Source organism: Bubalus kerabau, chromosome X (genome assembly GCF_029407905.1).
Source record: "Bubalus kerabau isolate K-KA32 ecotype Philippines breed swamp buffalo chromosome X, PCC_UOA_SB_1v2, whole genome shotgun sequence".
NCBI classification, from domain to species: domain Eukaryota; kingdom Metazoa; phylum Chordata; class Mammalia; order Artiodactyla; family Bovidae; genus Bubalus; species Bubalus kerabau.
The window spans coordinates 141,533,585-141,549,720 of NC_073647.1; the positions used below are offsets into that span (position 1 = coordinate 141,533,585).

Consider the following 16,136-nt stretch of genomic DNA (forward strand, 5'->3'; position numbering starts at 1 on the left):
TGTTTATAAAAACACTTTAGGTATCTATAGAATATCTACATTTTCTAAAATTTAAATGGTATTCTATTTTATTGGAAGAGGTATGATTTGTGGAACATGATAGTACTAGGTGCTTTAAACCATAGTCTGAAGGAACAAACAGTTCACAGCTATTTAAGTAAGGCCTTGGTAAACTATGTTTCATAAAGCTATCAATAATCAACTTTATCTAGTGACTATACTTTCCCCTTAAATATTCTTATCTACTTTAATACAAGTAGAAAACAGCCAGAAAATTCTGGGACATAAAAAAAAGAAGAGTTGATGCACATTTGTTTGAGCAAGCTCCAGGAGTTGGTGAGGGACAGGGAAGCCTGACGTGCTGTAGTCCATGGAGACACAAAGATTCGGACACGACAGAGCAACTGAACTGAATGCCTATCTAATAATATGTAGTCATTAAGTACTTGTGGAATGAATGCAGAAAAATAAAAATCTCGTGATGAGGCAGGGGCGGGGATAACGAAGATGGCAGGCAGAGGTGTACTGCAGAAGTTTACAATGTAATAGTAGAGAAAAGCAAAGGTGCAAATACCTTCAATTTATGACAGTTCAAAATAAGTGCCACCAGGGTAGTATAAATGAGGAGCACATGAAAAAACAGCACATGTACAGAAAATAATATAAAGCATGATAGGTAGGGTTCTATTACTTAGGATCGTTTTGGGCAAAATTTTCCATACTTAATTATTACTCATTATTACCAAAAAGCTGTAATGAAATAGGGTGTCAGTTATAAAGTATGTGATGACCAATCTTTTGGGACCACAGGAGGGAGGCATATGGCCATGGTGAACAAGTAAGGCAGGTAAGTGGAAAGAGAAAGTTAAAAACAACTTTCTTTCTCTTCAGCTTCCACTGATGAAATCTGCACTTATCGGCAAGGATCCTGCCCTTCTCCTAAAACTGGAAAGCAAGGAGTACAGAATTCCAATTAAATCTATTCATTCTTGTAAGAGGACCATAGACTTTACTACTCTAACTTTAGGCAAATTTATCTGCAAATGGTTCAGCTAAACTATATCAATTCTAGGTTACTTTCTTGGTCATGCATGGAAGAATAGGAGTCAGATAAAAAAAATATCCTGGGACATGGTAACTCTAGGCCCATCTTTGCTTTAAATATATTATGTCCTTTCTATTTAAAATCCACTCAAAATTTACCACTTCTTATAAAAAAACAAAGCAAAAATTGAGATGAAATTTTACCCAGAAAAGTCCATCTAAGATTTTTTTAATATCTGAGAAATACAGAAATTTGATTTTAAGTAAGTTATGTTAACAGTTAAGTATTGATTAAAGGAAAAAAAACCTCTTGAACTACTTCAGTTTGGCAACCTCTGATACACAAAAATTACATGTGATTCAAAAAGGTTTCTATCTATCGTTAAGTTAAAACACTGCCTTTGGAAGGCAATTATTCTTGCTTACCTTTGGAAAATTTAGAGTAAATTTTAATGTCATGCCTTATATTGTTGAGATTCCACTTGGAAGCACACAACAGAAACAGATCAATTATAAAGATTCAAAAGCTCTCAGGTAATTTTCACAACCAAAAAGCCTAGGAAAAAAAAATTGAGATTCCCATACCAGACATAAACTCCTTCATCAACGTAAGAGAAGACTTCTTACCATAAGTTGGGGTGCTTTCTCGTCTTCCTTGACTACTTGATCTTCCCTTTTCATATTCATAACAATACAAGACAGTGTCTTCCTCGACAATATTAAACCTCTTTCGATATTCTTGATCCAGAAATGAGTTTGGTGATTCAGATCCCTTATGCACTGGCTTGCCCACCATGTGTCCTCTGAGGTCTTCACAAGGGAGGTTTCCTTTTTCATCCCTAAAGAAAGGGTAAAGGAGAAGGATGTCGGGAAGTGTTAGGGAGGTAAAATGGCAGAGGGCTTAAAGTAGTAATAATATCCTTCCTGTATATCTTCTGATCCTTCCAAGCTTTCTTTGATGTTTATAGGGCAATTTTTAATCATTCCTATTTTGCAGGGAAAAAAAATGCCAAGACTCAGAGAGGTTGAATGACTAGCCTAAAGGTTACACAGGTAATAAATGACACAGCTAGACATGGACTATGGATAATCTAACTCCTGCTCTAGTTCATGTTCACCATACTATGGCATATAAAAGAAATCATCTCAGCACATAAATTGCTTTTACTGCTTAAGAAAATAGGTATAATATTAACAATGCTAACAATATAGGCTGCTTCTGCCAGTTCATCTAACTGATTCATGGTAATATTCGCACTGCTTAAAAACATAGATGTATTTAAGAACTACCACCTCTGTGAGGGTACTGTGACCTTAAGAACCAAGTTAGCACTATATAAAGTGGTATTTTAAGAATTTCAAACAGTTTGTTATTAATAAAATAACCTTAGTGAAAAGAATTACACTCTGTATTTAAACGGTATATATCTAGTTTAATAGTAAAAAAGATATGTTCCTGGAACTCATTCTAAATGGATATATCAAAATTTCATTACATACTAGAAACATTTCTTGTGGAGAGAGGGTTGAGAAACTTGATCATATACAGAATTTAAGAATGGGATTTAAGATGATGACAAGTTGATTTTTTCTTCTATAGGATTCTGAAGAGAAAAATCTCTAATAATTTATGAGATCCCTAAAACTCTTACTCACACAAAGTATTAATCACACAGCCCAGGTGATTGGACCCATAATGAGTGGTGTTTCAGTAGAAATATTCCATTTAGGATTAGTTAAAATGAACTTTGTTTATCTTATGATAATTTCACTAACCAGCTATGAAATTTTTATTAGAGAAGCTCACATTCTAGAACATGACTATAAATGCAAATGCAGTATTTCTTTCTTCATGGATCATTAATTTTATTTCTTCCAAGTTCTATTTCCAGTTCTACCCTAAACAGAACCATGAATCCTATCAAACCAAATGAAATTTAACTTTATGTTACATGCCAAGGGTGAAATCTTAACTCTACAGAATAAACTGAATTAAAACAAAACAGAGAAAAATACCAAATTTTAATTGATCTACTAAGTCTTATGAGATGGTGATGAGCTTATAAATGCCAATTCTAAAATATGAGTTTCAGTTCAGCAAAAATACTATACTTTTATACTACAGTATACTATATCTCAGGTATACGTTGGGTTTGTCCAAATGAAGAGAACTATATTCTTATTATTTGAACTATGTAGAAAGTAGTAAATAATATTCAAGAAGGAATCAGAAAGCTGGCACTCCTTAATTTTTTTAAATAAAAGTGTTGCTACTTACCAAATTGTAACTATGAAAATTAGTTCTTAAACAAGAAGAAGGAAATATAAAACCCAGGCACATATATTTTCGGCTAGCTAAAAACTTTTCCTGAACAAATTGCCTGGCACTTTTTGTTAAATCAGACCTCTAGCAAAAAGAAACTGACACTGCAATTAGCTTGGCAACACCCCTAATGAACCTGGGGCACTGGAGAAGGTTATGCCTCTTTATAAGTGGGCAGATGTTTCTATCAGTCCTGTGACATGAATATTAATGCAGCTGAGATCAGAGGGTGATTCAATTCTCACCACACTCTTTATAGGGATACACCCTGTGGTAGAAAATGGGAAGGGCTGGTATTCCTTTTTCTATCGTGATATGAAAGAGGGGCCTTATGCCAACAAAGAAGATTTATTAGACATGTCTATATGGAATGCATTTAATAAAGCTAAATTAAGAAAAGTATAAACCAAAACCAAACTTTACAGTATAATTAATTGATACATGACTTGCATATACAAGTGTGTGTGCCTATGTGTATATGCACTCATATTCTGCATTCTATCTTTTCGTTCAGTCGTGTCCAACTCTTCATGACTCCAGGGACTATGCAGTCCATGGAATTCTCTGGGCCAGAATACTGGAGTGGGTAGCCTTTCCCTTCTCCAGGGGACCTTCCCTATCCCGGGATTGAACACGTGTCTCCTGCATTGGCAGATGGACTCTTTACCATCTGAGCCACTAGGGAAGCCCTATACAGCTACCAGTTCAGTTCAGTCCAGTCACTCAGTTGTGTCCGACTCTTTGTGACTCATGAACCGCAGCACGCCAGGCCTCCCTGTCCATCACCAACTTCCAGAGTTTACCCAAACTCATGTCCATTGAGTCGGTGATGCCATCTAACCATCTCATCCTCTGTCGTCCCCTTCTCCTGCCTTCAATCTTTCCCAACATCAGGGTCTTTTCAAATGAGTCAGCTCTTCGCATCAGGTGGCCAAAATATAAAAAACCTACGCTTTTGCTCTAAAAAGTGTTTAAGGGAATCAATGAAAAGCTAGAGCACTGCTTCATTGTACTATCTTTATATTTAATGGCCCATAGTAAAATTAATGAGATAAATTAGTACTTAAACTTCATAGTTGTGCAAGATTTATAAATCCTTAGTTTTCAAGATAAAATAAAGAATTTTGGTTAAGTATGAAAGTTCACTATCTACTTTGATAATGAAATTGTATATAGTCATATAATAAAAAATGGACTAAACTTCACTCACATCATATATATGAGTGTTTTCTCTCTCAGTAAAAAAGTCATTTTTGCGATCACATTCTTTTACTGGAATAAATGTGTCTGAAGAATGATAATCACATGAAGCAAAGTCTATTCCTAGCATTTTTAAGGTTTTTTGGTTTTAAGATGAGAAAGCTTTTATTATTCACAATTCAAATTATCACCGAAATGCCTATCCTATAAAGACAAATTTTTTTTTTTTAAAAGTGGCTAAATTTATTTATTTATTTATTTATTTTTGTCTATACTTTCTTTTTTTTTTTAAATTTTATTTTATTTTTAAACTTTACATAACTGTATTAGTTTTGCCAAATATCAAAATGAATCCGCCACAGGTATACATATGTTCCCCATCCTGAACCCTCCTCCCTCCTCCCTCCCCATTCCATCCCTCACTGGGAAGACAAATGTTTTAAATGTAGGAAAAAAAGAAATGCTTAGATGAGTTTAATTAGATGAATCTTTCATCATGAAAATAAGGGGGAAAATGCCATGGCTGTAACTATAAAAGAATGACAAATGCAAAAAGTTTTATGACTATAACTTCAAGTGAAATTAGAAAATGCTGATAATTTATATGAGGCTGTGGTACAAAGGGACTCTGATGTATGTATTTTCTAACTGATATATCAAATGACTGTGTGACTAGGTAACTAATAATTTGACTCAGAATACAGTTAGAACATTCTGTTAAATTACACGCTAGACTAAGAATCAATTAAAGTGAGAGATAAGACTCTAATTATGAATTTTCCTGAAAAGTATGGAGCATTCAAGCAATACTACCAAAACAAGTACTATGGTGTTGATACTTCAGTCTCTTGCATTCTCCTGTTTTTGTAAATAGCACGTTTAAAGCTTTTTATTGACTTCAATCTATTGCCTTCATATCTGCACCACACTTGGAGGACAGAACCATATTCTTTAACACTCTTGTCTTCTGAAGTACATTTTAAATATGTTGTCTAGGAAATACTGTCTTTATTATAAGTTCCTCCCTATCCAAGAGACAAGGAAAGAACATAAAAAAACTGCAGAGATTTGCTAAAAAATAGTTTTCTGATGTTTATCTGGACATGTGGCACTCTGACAAATAAGGTATTTTAAATAATCATTTGTCCTGAATAAAACCTTTCCAATGAAAACAAACCAAAAGAGGCATTTCCTATTTGAAATACACATGCTTTTATTGTTCCTTTTACAAGAATATTTAAAAAGTCCAACACTACCTTAATTAAAATTCAACTTACATTTGACTAGGATATCAAATGAATTTGTACAACTGATTGTAAATCTAACATAATAGTATAAATTATATATTAGTAAGATTTTTGAAATGCCAGCTTAGCAAATTATATATTCTCACAAACCAGTTCTTACAACATTTAATTTTAAAAAAAGACCTTAAATGTTTTTAAAATTGGCTGTAGTTTTATTACTAGATGACAACACAGGATTTGCAGACATGCCATGTTGTCATGTAGCATTTAGATTGTTAAATGTCAGTAGCATCATAGCCAATAGAATGAAGCATTAGATGTATTAAAGTAAAGAATAATGAAAAGTAATTAAAAAGAGGAATTTCCGTGCTTTGATTTACTAAAGAATTTTAATATTAAGTATAGCTTGAAAACATGAGACATTAAATTATTGTTTTTGAATGACTGCACAACTAATTTAAAAACTGAATCAAATACTTTGTGATTGGTATTAATTATCTCCATTTAGTGCTGGCCTTTTCCCATAATTTTTGTATTCCACAGGCTGGAAACCAGAATGCTTTTGGACAGAATGCATGATGGCATAGAATTATATTCTTTCACCTGCCAGGAATTTCAAATAGGAATGTGGAACATGAAATAGAGATACAGCCTCCAGAAACCTGAAAATAGACTTTAAAAGCAACTCATTCTCTTTGCAAACTCTTTCTACTTTCTGAAAGAAAACATTAATGAACTAACCAAGTGGAAACTGTAGATACAGAGGTATTGGGGGAAAATACACTCTCTCTCATTATCATCCAAGAAAAAAAAATTCTTCCTAATTACATACATTTAAGAAGGCATAAAAGTTACGTGTAACTTTCTCATTTAGAGAAAAAGTATGGAATGCTCCAAAGTAACCTGAGATTTCTTTTCTTTGTCAAAGAGCCTCAATGATTTTTTTTCACTTACTAAAAAAATCCTAAATTGTTACTTTTATATTAGTTTCCTATTATTTCCTATTATATGAGATAATGTTTATAAGACATTTAATGTAGAGTGTTCAATACAAATCATGGTTATTGTTATTAACTAGAATACAAGTCTCTAAGTTGTTGTTTAGTTGCTAAGTCATGTCCAGCTCTTTTGTGACCCTGTGGACTGCCAAGCTCCTCTGTCCATGGGATTTCCAAGGCAAGAATACTGGAGTGGGTTGCCACTTTCTCCTCTGGGGGATAATCTCAACTGAGGGATTGAACCTGCATCTCCTGCATTGGCAGGCGGATTCTTTACCACTGAGCCACCTGGGAAGCCCACAGTCTCTATAATGTAATGTTTTTTTTCCAGAATGTGCTCAGAATTCTTAACTGAGAAAATATTCAAGGTGTTCCATGAGAATTTACTTCACAGTTTTCATGCACTGAGGTCAGTCTTTAGCTGGAAGCTACACAGAACAAAATGATGGTTAGTTTGATACCTGGGAATATATGGTTCTGCAGGAGGAGGGGGGATGTAGAGATCCTGAAGGGCAGAACTGTCTCTTTTGGTGGGTGTACTGATGGTGCTGGAAGGCGTGGCAACGCTGCTTGTGGGACTTCTAGGTATAAGAGGCTGGTTAAAATGAAAAAGAAAATACATACGCACACAAACAACACACAAACAACAACAACAACAACAACGACACATAGTTATCAATTTTAAGTGATCTATTTCTACAAAGTTTTTGAACTTGGCTGAAATCAAGAAGTATGTTATTTAGCACATGGATATTCCTTTGAATCTTCAAAAACAAACAGATTTCCATTTAGTTCCTAACTCACCATATTGTGTGGCATAATCAGTTAAAGCTATTTGTAAGGTAATAATATCACGCAGTGTTTCATAATGGAGAGATCTATCTCACAGTTAGAAACTTATTTGAATTTGCTTTGTTAGAATCCCACTTTTGAAAGAAAGATAATAAAGACTAACTTCCAAAAGAATGAGCTCACTTATATCCTGACTGATTATACAAGAAAGATTATTTCAGATCTTTTCCCAAAAGAGATGCATTATACTCCTAAGTCAGTAGAAAGTCACAGATTCTCAGAAAACGTTACAAAAATAAGAGTATGAAAGGATAATATGAGAATATTTCCTAGGAAAATGTACTTCTTCCATAAATATAAACAATACTGTCTTCTCAAAGTCATTTTATGGTACATCTTCAAAAGTATGGTGATTAGTGTGACACAATCATTTCACTTGTCATAGGCACACACATTTACCATTGCTTAAAATAACTTTTAATTGTATACCTATAGATCTTATTTTCATGCCTGTATTTACCTATTAAGTAAGTTTTTTAAAAATTAAGATATTCTATTAACTGAATTAAGCAATACATCAGGATGCATTAACTTATGAACACTCCCAATTCTAAGCATCATAGCATTTGGAAATGATACTGTCGTTTGAGAAATTACTCTAAAGTGAAACTAAAATTCACACATGTTCATGTTTATCTTACAGATATCTGACTTATTAGCTACATATACAATAACATTGAGAAATAAGAACTTCAATGTAATCGCAAACAAAAATGATGATCACAAAATGAACTGCATCTTCACATGACAAGATGTTGCCCTTTTAGCCAGTATGAAAACACTTTTAGGATAGCTGTATATAGACCCATAGTTCTATTACTTTAACATGTATTGCTGGACACTTAAAAAATGGCATAGTACAACTATTTTATATTATGACAATATTTTTTTACAGATAAAATTTGTTCAAAAATCCAAGCATAAATACAATGTACAATGTAGGTCCCTGGGGTAGGCTACATAGTTTATGGCTAAGTTCATGGTTTTTGACCTTCCTTTTTACACAGCTCACCTTAATAGCTTGAAATCACACATCCTGCCAAAATGACGGTTAAGTTTTAATCTATGTGAAATAGAAATTAAAGAAAGAGAGAGAGAAGGGAAAAATAATTGATAATTTATTTTGGGATTCTAGAATATTGTATCTTATATGATATTTAAAAAGTCTGGAAGTTTACATGTCGAAGAATTTTGATATATTTTGAAAGCATATGGTAAAGACTATGCTGTTTATGTTTAAATATGCTGACTTTGGAATAGCACTAAGTTAAATTATGTGTGTCTTTTAGAAACAAAAATTTTGGCAATGGGAAATTCTGAAATTTATATAGGTAATCAGGAGTCGCCTGTACAGATGAACACCATGAAGCCTGAGGAAATAAAGAATTATATCATTTCTAAGAATGTATTACAAGTCTCTCCAATATATCTTTGAATGATAGGATCTTTAGGTTAAGTGTGATCTGTAATGTGACTGTTTACAAATTCTTCCTGTCAGGATATCTTATTATTAAATACAAATGACACTAAACAACAAACCTAAACAAAATTTCATAATTATAGAAATGTAAAGAAAACATTCATTACACAGTACATTACTTGCCAACCTTTTCTATAACTGATGCACTGTGAGAGAAAAACGTATATTCAGTATGCTTTTTAAATGCTCTAATATGCTCTTATTTTAAATTATCTTTAACACTATGAGTGAACTTAAAAACAAGTTCTAAAAACATAACATTAAAAAAATAATCTAAACATTTTTTATTCTCTTTCTTCTTTTCTAGGATTACTACTTTAATTCTGAAGACTTTTCTCCTTTTATTTTACCATCTGTAAAACTAAAGATAATTTCTCTTGGTATCTATCCCTGTCCTCCCCAAAGAGGTAGGAAGGAAGGAAAAAAGGAGTAGTAATAGACAGTGATTACAAGTGAAGTGTGAGGTAAGGACCAATAAAAGTATTTTCTTCTGCCTGGACTGTTACAAGGATTGTCTATTTAGGGTACTTGATCCTTCTCCTTCCAGGAACTTTAAATATTAGTCGTGTCAACTTCCTTAAAATTGGTATTTTCTATAGGTTTCTATTTTCAGCACAGATTTGCTATTAATGTTCTCAGCACAGTTAAATTAGCAGCAAAAATGTAGAAGAAAAAGACAGATATACTTAAATAACAGGTGTGATTGTCTCAGCTGGTTCAATTAATTCAAGTGGTTGAAAAAAACAACTTATTCTTTCAGAGAAATAAGAAATTAGTCGATTCTGTTAACTCTACTTACTAGTTATTTTATTAACTGGTAAATCATAGAAAACATTTAAATTGGTTTATCATGCAGATGTCTGGCTGGTTAAATCAGTATGCCTTGTACTAAGTATAAGACACATGACAAATAATAAATTTATTCAGTATATTTTTATCAAGCTAATTCAAACTAAAAAGTAAAAATTATTCTTGAGAATATTTTAAAGAAGACATTAAGCAATGGAAAAATAAAGTATGGCAAAATAGAATCTTCATGGGAAAATGGAAATAGCTACTTAACCCCAAAGGAAATTTGTGATAATTTATAACACCTTTAAAAAGCTCTAAGTTAGGACAAGAATTGAAACGTTACAAAATATAAATGACAAAAGAATGAAAATGGCATTAAAGAACATTAGAAAGATAGGCAAAATGTGACTAAATAAAGCACAGAATAAATGATGCTATTAGTTGAAATTATCAGTGAGAAATTCCTAGGTGTAACAAATGCCATTAAAATTACACTTACCACCAATAACTATCTAATACACACAAAAAGTGGAAAACACAGCTTTCCTCAAATCAAAAAGTTCTCTCTGTATTTAATTCAAAATTTAATAGACATATGCCTGAGTTCAGACAAAAACCTAAATATGTGAGTATAATAATGCAGAAGCATAGTTTTTCCTGCCTTGGTAACATTTACTTTAAAAATTTCTTCATAAAATAGTATAAGGAAAGTACTTTACCATTGTGCTATTAAGAATTTCCAATTTAAGGAAAAAGAGTAGAAATAAAGGATAATTTTTTTTAATTGTACCACTTTGCTATTTTGACTCTTTCTCTTATAATGGGAAAATCTGCATAGGAAGAGAATTAAGAACTATTATCACTTATGGATAAAATACAAGGGTATTTTAAGACCGCATCTTGTAACTCAAATAAGCATGAAGCTTCAGTATAACTTGATCCACTTCGGTATGCAATCAAGCATGACATGGATCCATCTTGGATTCTATCCAAGTGGGTTTATTTTCTGAAAGGACCTTTCCACAAAATTTATTTTTCATATCTCAATAGTTCTAATGACAAAGTTTTCCTTCCAGATTCAATGAGGCTCCAACAGGAAGGACATATTTTGCATACATACTGTTACTCTTCTAAAAGAAATCTATGACAGATTTTTTGGGGCACAGGCATGCATATGTTGAAATATCCAAATCGTAAATAAAATGATCATATATGCATCTCTTCAAGTATACAGTTATAACCTTAGTCAATTAATGATAAGTTACTACTATGAACAGGACTCAGAAGTATATTATGTACACATACATTTCTCATATTGTCAGTTTGAACTCTATAAATACCTTTAAACTGTATCCCAAAATATGGCACGGCACAAATCTTCCTCTGAATCAGTGATGAATTTAGTAAAAAGATCCTACTCCTCCAGTTTAAACATCATTGGGAGGCTGTGATTAGTATAAACTAAAATTTTCAGCTTTTGTAAGGGATCACTGAAATCTTACTTTAAGTCCTCTGATGGCTCAAGCCCTTTCCTCGTGTCCCGGATTCTAACATCTCTAAGGTAACTGAGCACATCTGGAAGGCATTAATGTACCTCTGAAAACCATACAGCCTTAAAGACTATGAAAGAAGAGCAGCTATACTTAAAAAACTACAGTTAATGTTAAAGGTTTTATTGGAAACATTTTACATATTAACAACTCCTGGCAAGCATATCTTAATTTGGTTGTCCCTCTATCTGGTAAGTGACCCAGCTTTCATAGAGCTATATAAAGTCTTGAATGGAATCAATGACATAAAGACTGCCCCAATGTTAAAAGATGAAAATGGTGCATTACACATTATGCAGTTATCTGTAGACTCACTAATGCAAATATCACAAAGAGTTTGCTTTGTCTTCCAGAGGGAAAATACTCATTGAAATATGAATGATTACATCAAGTAGAAAACCTGGCCATTAATTTTATTCACTCTTGGGAATAAGTACAGACTCAACTGTAACACAATACCCCATTATTTTAGCACAGAACATTCACACAAGTCCTTATTCAGTTCAAACACATTTTTATTATAATTTCAATACAAGCACCATAATATTGTTTTATGTTAGCAACTCTGAGACATCTAAAGAAATGCTCCAGATAAAATGTATTCTGGATTTTGGGAGGCAAGAAGTTGCATACAATCTTGTAAATTTCTTGATCATATAAAGAATATTAGATCTAATTTGGAAAATTATTGGGCATAATTTTTCCTGGGTAAGATTTTCTTAAGTATTCAATGACTTGAAAAGAGTCTAAGTAAGAGAAACACATGTATTCTAAATTCTCCCACTCTCAGTTTTTTTCTCAGCTTTTTCTAAAACACAAATTTATAAATACAAAAGACTTAAGTCTTCTTAAAGCATGTAATCTTCCCTTTCTTATCAGACTACAAAGAAAAAAACATTTTTTTTCAACCACAGATTTGATCAGGAAGCTGTATCTGTATAAGTTAAAAACAAATCTATGGGCATAAAATTATGTACATGATTATATAATACACAAATAATATACACTTTAGAGTCACATCAAAAAATGGCTTTTTCCAATTAATCATCAAAATTTGCACACTGTACTGAAACTACCACTGGGATATTTATGCTGTCCACTCTTTACGGGCATAGTTAATACTGCAACATTAAAACTGAGCTTCTAATTTTTTCACCTTACACTACACATTGTTTTTAGAATATTAACTAAAGAAAGAATAGGAAGCTAAAGAATAGGAAGCTAAAGAATAGAAAAACTAAATAATTTTTTATATTAGGTGATTATTTGTAGTCTGTGTTAACATTTTGAAAGCATTTGGTTGAAAACCACAAATGTGATTTAGATCCTTTAATTAATTTGCTTAAACATTGGTGAACAAAAATCTGATTTGACAATTGCTTGCAGCTATTTACTAACTTGAGCATGTGAAACATGTAATTGTTTCTGCCTCCCAGTCAGCACAACTACATTTTTAGTTAAAACTTATTTTCTTCTCTAGTGTCATATTAATATTAGTTACCTTCCTTCCTTCCTCCAAAACATGTTTTTAAAGCAAAATTCTCAGAAACATATAAACTTTGCTTCTAATGTTTTTTTGGCCACCCCATCCTATAACTTTGATATTAAAATAAATTTTATTATTGCTTATGTTTTTATTTTTACAGTGACTTCAACCATTCATATTTCTATGTATCTGAAATGTAACATTATCAGTGTTCTTCAGTCGTTACACCAGTTGATAGACAAAACTGACTACTATGACTATTTGCTTTCCATTTCTTTTTCCATTTCTTTCTCTGCTCAAATGTATTTAATTTAAATATCCTGTAAAAATGGCATCAAGGTAATGCTAAGCAATAACATTTAAAGTGAAAAGCACAAAAACCACAAAAAAAATTATCACTTCGATATAAAAGACTTATGGATTAGAACAGTCTAGGAGCAATTCTAATGATACAGCTTGATATCATTTTACATTAAAAATGTCTAATGAAACCTGTATCAGTAAATCGAATTCCAGCATTGATTTTAGTGATTATTTTTGAGATGCATTTTCACCAAGGAAAAAAAAAAAGTTGGGTTCCTAAATGTTTTTTAAAATTGTTGATTCCCAGTGATGATTTCAATCAATATTCTCACCAGTGTCCAGCTAATTCTCCCATACATCTCTTGTAAGAAGAAAACAACACCACTCGTGCAAGCTGGTGACCTATGCACGCTAATTTAAGACGACAAACATCAAAAAATATACACTGAGGTTTATCCATAATTCCCCAGGATTTTTTCATTGAATTTCAAGGACTTGACCATAAGCAACCACCATGCTTACCAAAATCCAGGACATTAGTAGAGGGTGCTACTAAGGACATGTTTTAAAAACAGCTCTCAGAAAGCAAGGAATTGCTAGTTTGCTTTCTCAGAACAAAAGATTCTACCTCAAGTAGAACATCTCTACTATATATATATAAATGGGCGCAGATGACAACAAATTCAATTCCAGATTAAATCTGCTTGTAGTATTTGACTAAAATATCTTTAAGTCTTTCAGTTATATTGCAAAACATTTGAGAAATCAGGAATTTAACGAGTTGCCAAATTTCATGAAATGTACTAATGAAATTGCTCTGTGAGCATGACGTTGAATTGTATGCTTTTGCTTATTTGGCTATAATTCCACGAATGATTTTCAAAAGAAAATCCAGATTAAAATTTGTCATTGTAGTTAATTATTTTATTTTTTTGCAGTTAATTAATAATAGAAGCTACTATTCGTTTTAGAACTAAAATGACTTTTATTAAAACGTGTATTCCTAAAAAATCAACCTTAAGGTAGATAAGGTTATATCTTAGTTGTGCAGGTACAAATTATTTCCTTATTAGTTTAAAAAATAATTATTCCTTTGTTAGAATGAAGTTGTTCTCTTCATTAGAGGCATGTATTAGCGTCTACCTCCAAACTACACAAATTTTGCTATACTTTATCTGAAAACGCTAAGCCTGGTATCATAAAAGAAAAAGATGAAATGTACATATTGAGGTTAAATATATGCCACAGATTGTTTCTTTTTGTAAACTCTATTTGAAATAATTCTTAGTAGACTATTGGTATACCCTATGAAGAAATAACCTAATTTCCAATTCTTCAGGTTGAACATGAAAATTTGTATTCAGGTGAGTTAATGGGCATTTTGGCTCCAACATACCAGAAGCAGGACTACAATAAGAATGGTACTTATGTCTGCACAGAGGACTGTTGCTACATTAAGCACTTAAGTTTCACATATGAGGTCCTTTCTTGGCCACTAGGAAAAATATATAGTCTCAGGCAAAGTTACAAAGAATCCAGAACTGCCTTTAAGACTTTCTCATCCCACTATTTCTTTGATTTTTCCCCTTCTGGAAGCAGTCTACTTACAACCTCCAGATCCTGGAACCTTCAAGCTTTATCCATCTTTGGTTGTATTCATTCTCTTAAAATCCTGGCCAGATAGTTTCCATTATGCTTCTGGTATCTTTTTACATTTTAGCACAAGCCAAAGCCTTAATACCAAAATGAAACTCTGTAATGGTATAATTTCAGGTCTTCAAAATAGACTTTAGGGAGATTTGGCGGTGGGAGATTTGGTAGTGGCATGTGATGTTACAGGACTAATCCATTGCCCTTACTCCTAAGACTTTGTTTTACCACCACCTGTAAATATTTACTTAAAACTACTACTCTTTCTTCTGCTTTTTAAAGTCAATTTTCAAAGTTGAAAGCAGGGTCCCTCCTTGCCTCCTCCAACCCATTAATAGTATTGTTTATCTATAAAGAGTCGAGCTTGGACAATACATTTTAGGTGAACTAAATGCAGGTGAAGTAACAAATTTATAAAAATGTCAACACATATAAGCACTTATGTAAATACTGATTTTATTTTTTTCTGAATTCAGCATTCTGAAAAAGTAAATTTACAAGTATACTCAAAGTAACTGAATAGGCAATAAGGAAAAAATATAATTAGTGATCTGATGAGGCACATTTCTTGGCATTTAGGAATGAACCTAGAAACAGTGTCTTAAGTATCTATTATAATTAAGGAATGATGTAGAACAATTTAAAAAATTAAAGTCTTTGTTCTCTAGGTTTAAACACACACACCAAATGTATGTGTAGCAAAGAAAAAAAAAGGTCTTTCGATTACTTCAGAATTTTCTATAAAATGATTCTTAACTAGATATTGTCATTAGCTTAATTCTCCAGTTTGTGCTTGTGGAAAAGAATCTAAAAGGGGACCAAATCATCAATTTATCTTCTAGAGATACTCCCTCAAATAGAGTTCATGGATCAACAAGAAATTAGCTTCTTTTTGGTGTTCACTGTGAAGCAGAAGGGGCTAGAGAGAAGCTGTTAAATTTAACCACACATATAGAGAAGAAAACTTAATGGCTGAAAGGGTCTCTTCTTCAGGGTTCCCACCTTTCAGGCTCTGAAGAAGGATCTTTGGGGAAGACACGTCAATAGAAAACTACAGAGTGGAACAACACAGGAACTTACAATGTAGTGAGAAAATAAAATGATGTGATGGGAAGGTCTGATTTGCTAATCTATGAATTAATGAGTCAAATACTGATCTCTAAACTTTAATGATCATCAAAAATCTTTGATAATAAACATACACTGCAAGT

General features: G+C 32.4%; 1 protein-coding gene across 5 annotated transcripts in view; it reads right to left on the reverse strand.

Moving 5' to 3' along the window:
* CNKSR2 (connector enhancer of kinase suppressor of Ras 2) overlaps nucleotides 1-16,136 on the reverse strand; it is a 283,089-nt gene that overhangs the window by 107,196 nt on the left and 159,757 nt on the right. For all 5 annotated transcript variants that reach the window (XM_055564830.1, XM_055564829.1, XM_055564828.1 and 2 more), the window contains 2 exons: nucleotides 7,274-7,407; nucleotides 1,672-1,883 (listed from right to left, as the gene is read on the reverse strand). In XM_055564830.1, coding sequence (XP_055420805.1) covers nucleotides 1,672-1,883; nucleotides 7,274-7,407 — 346 coding nt within the window. The remainder of the gene's footprint in view (nucleotides 1-1,671; nucleotides 1,884-7,273; nucleotides 7,408-16,136) is intronic.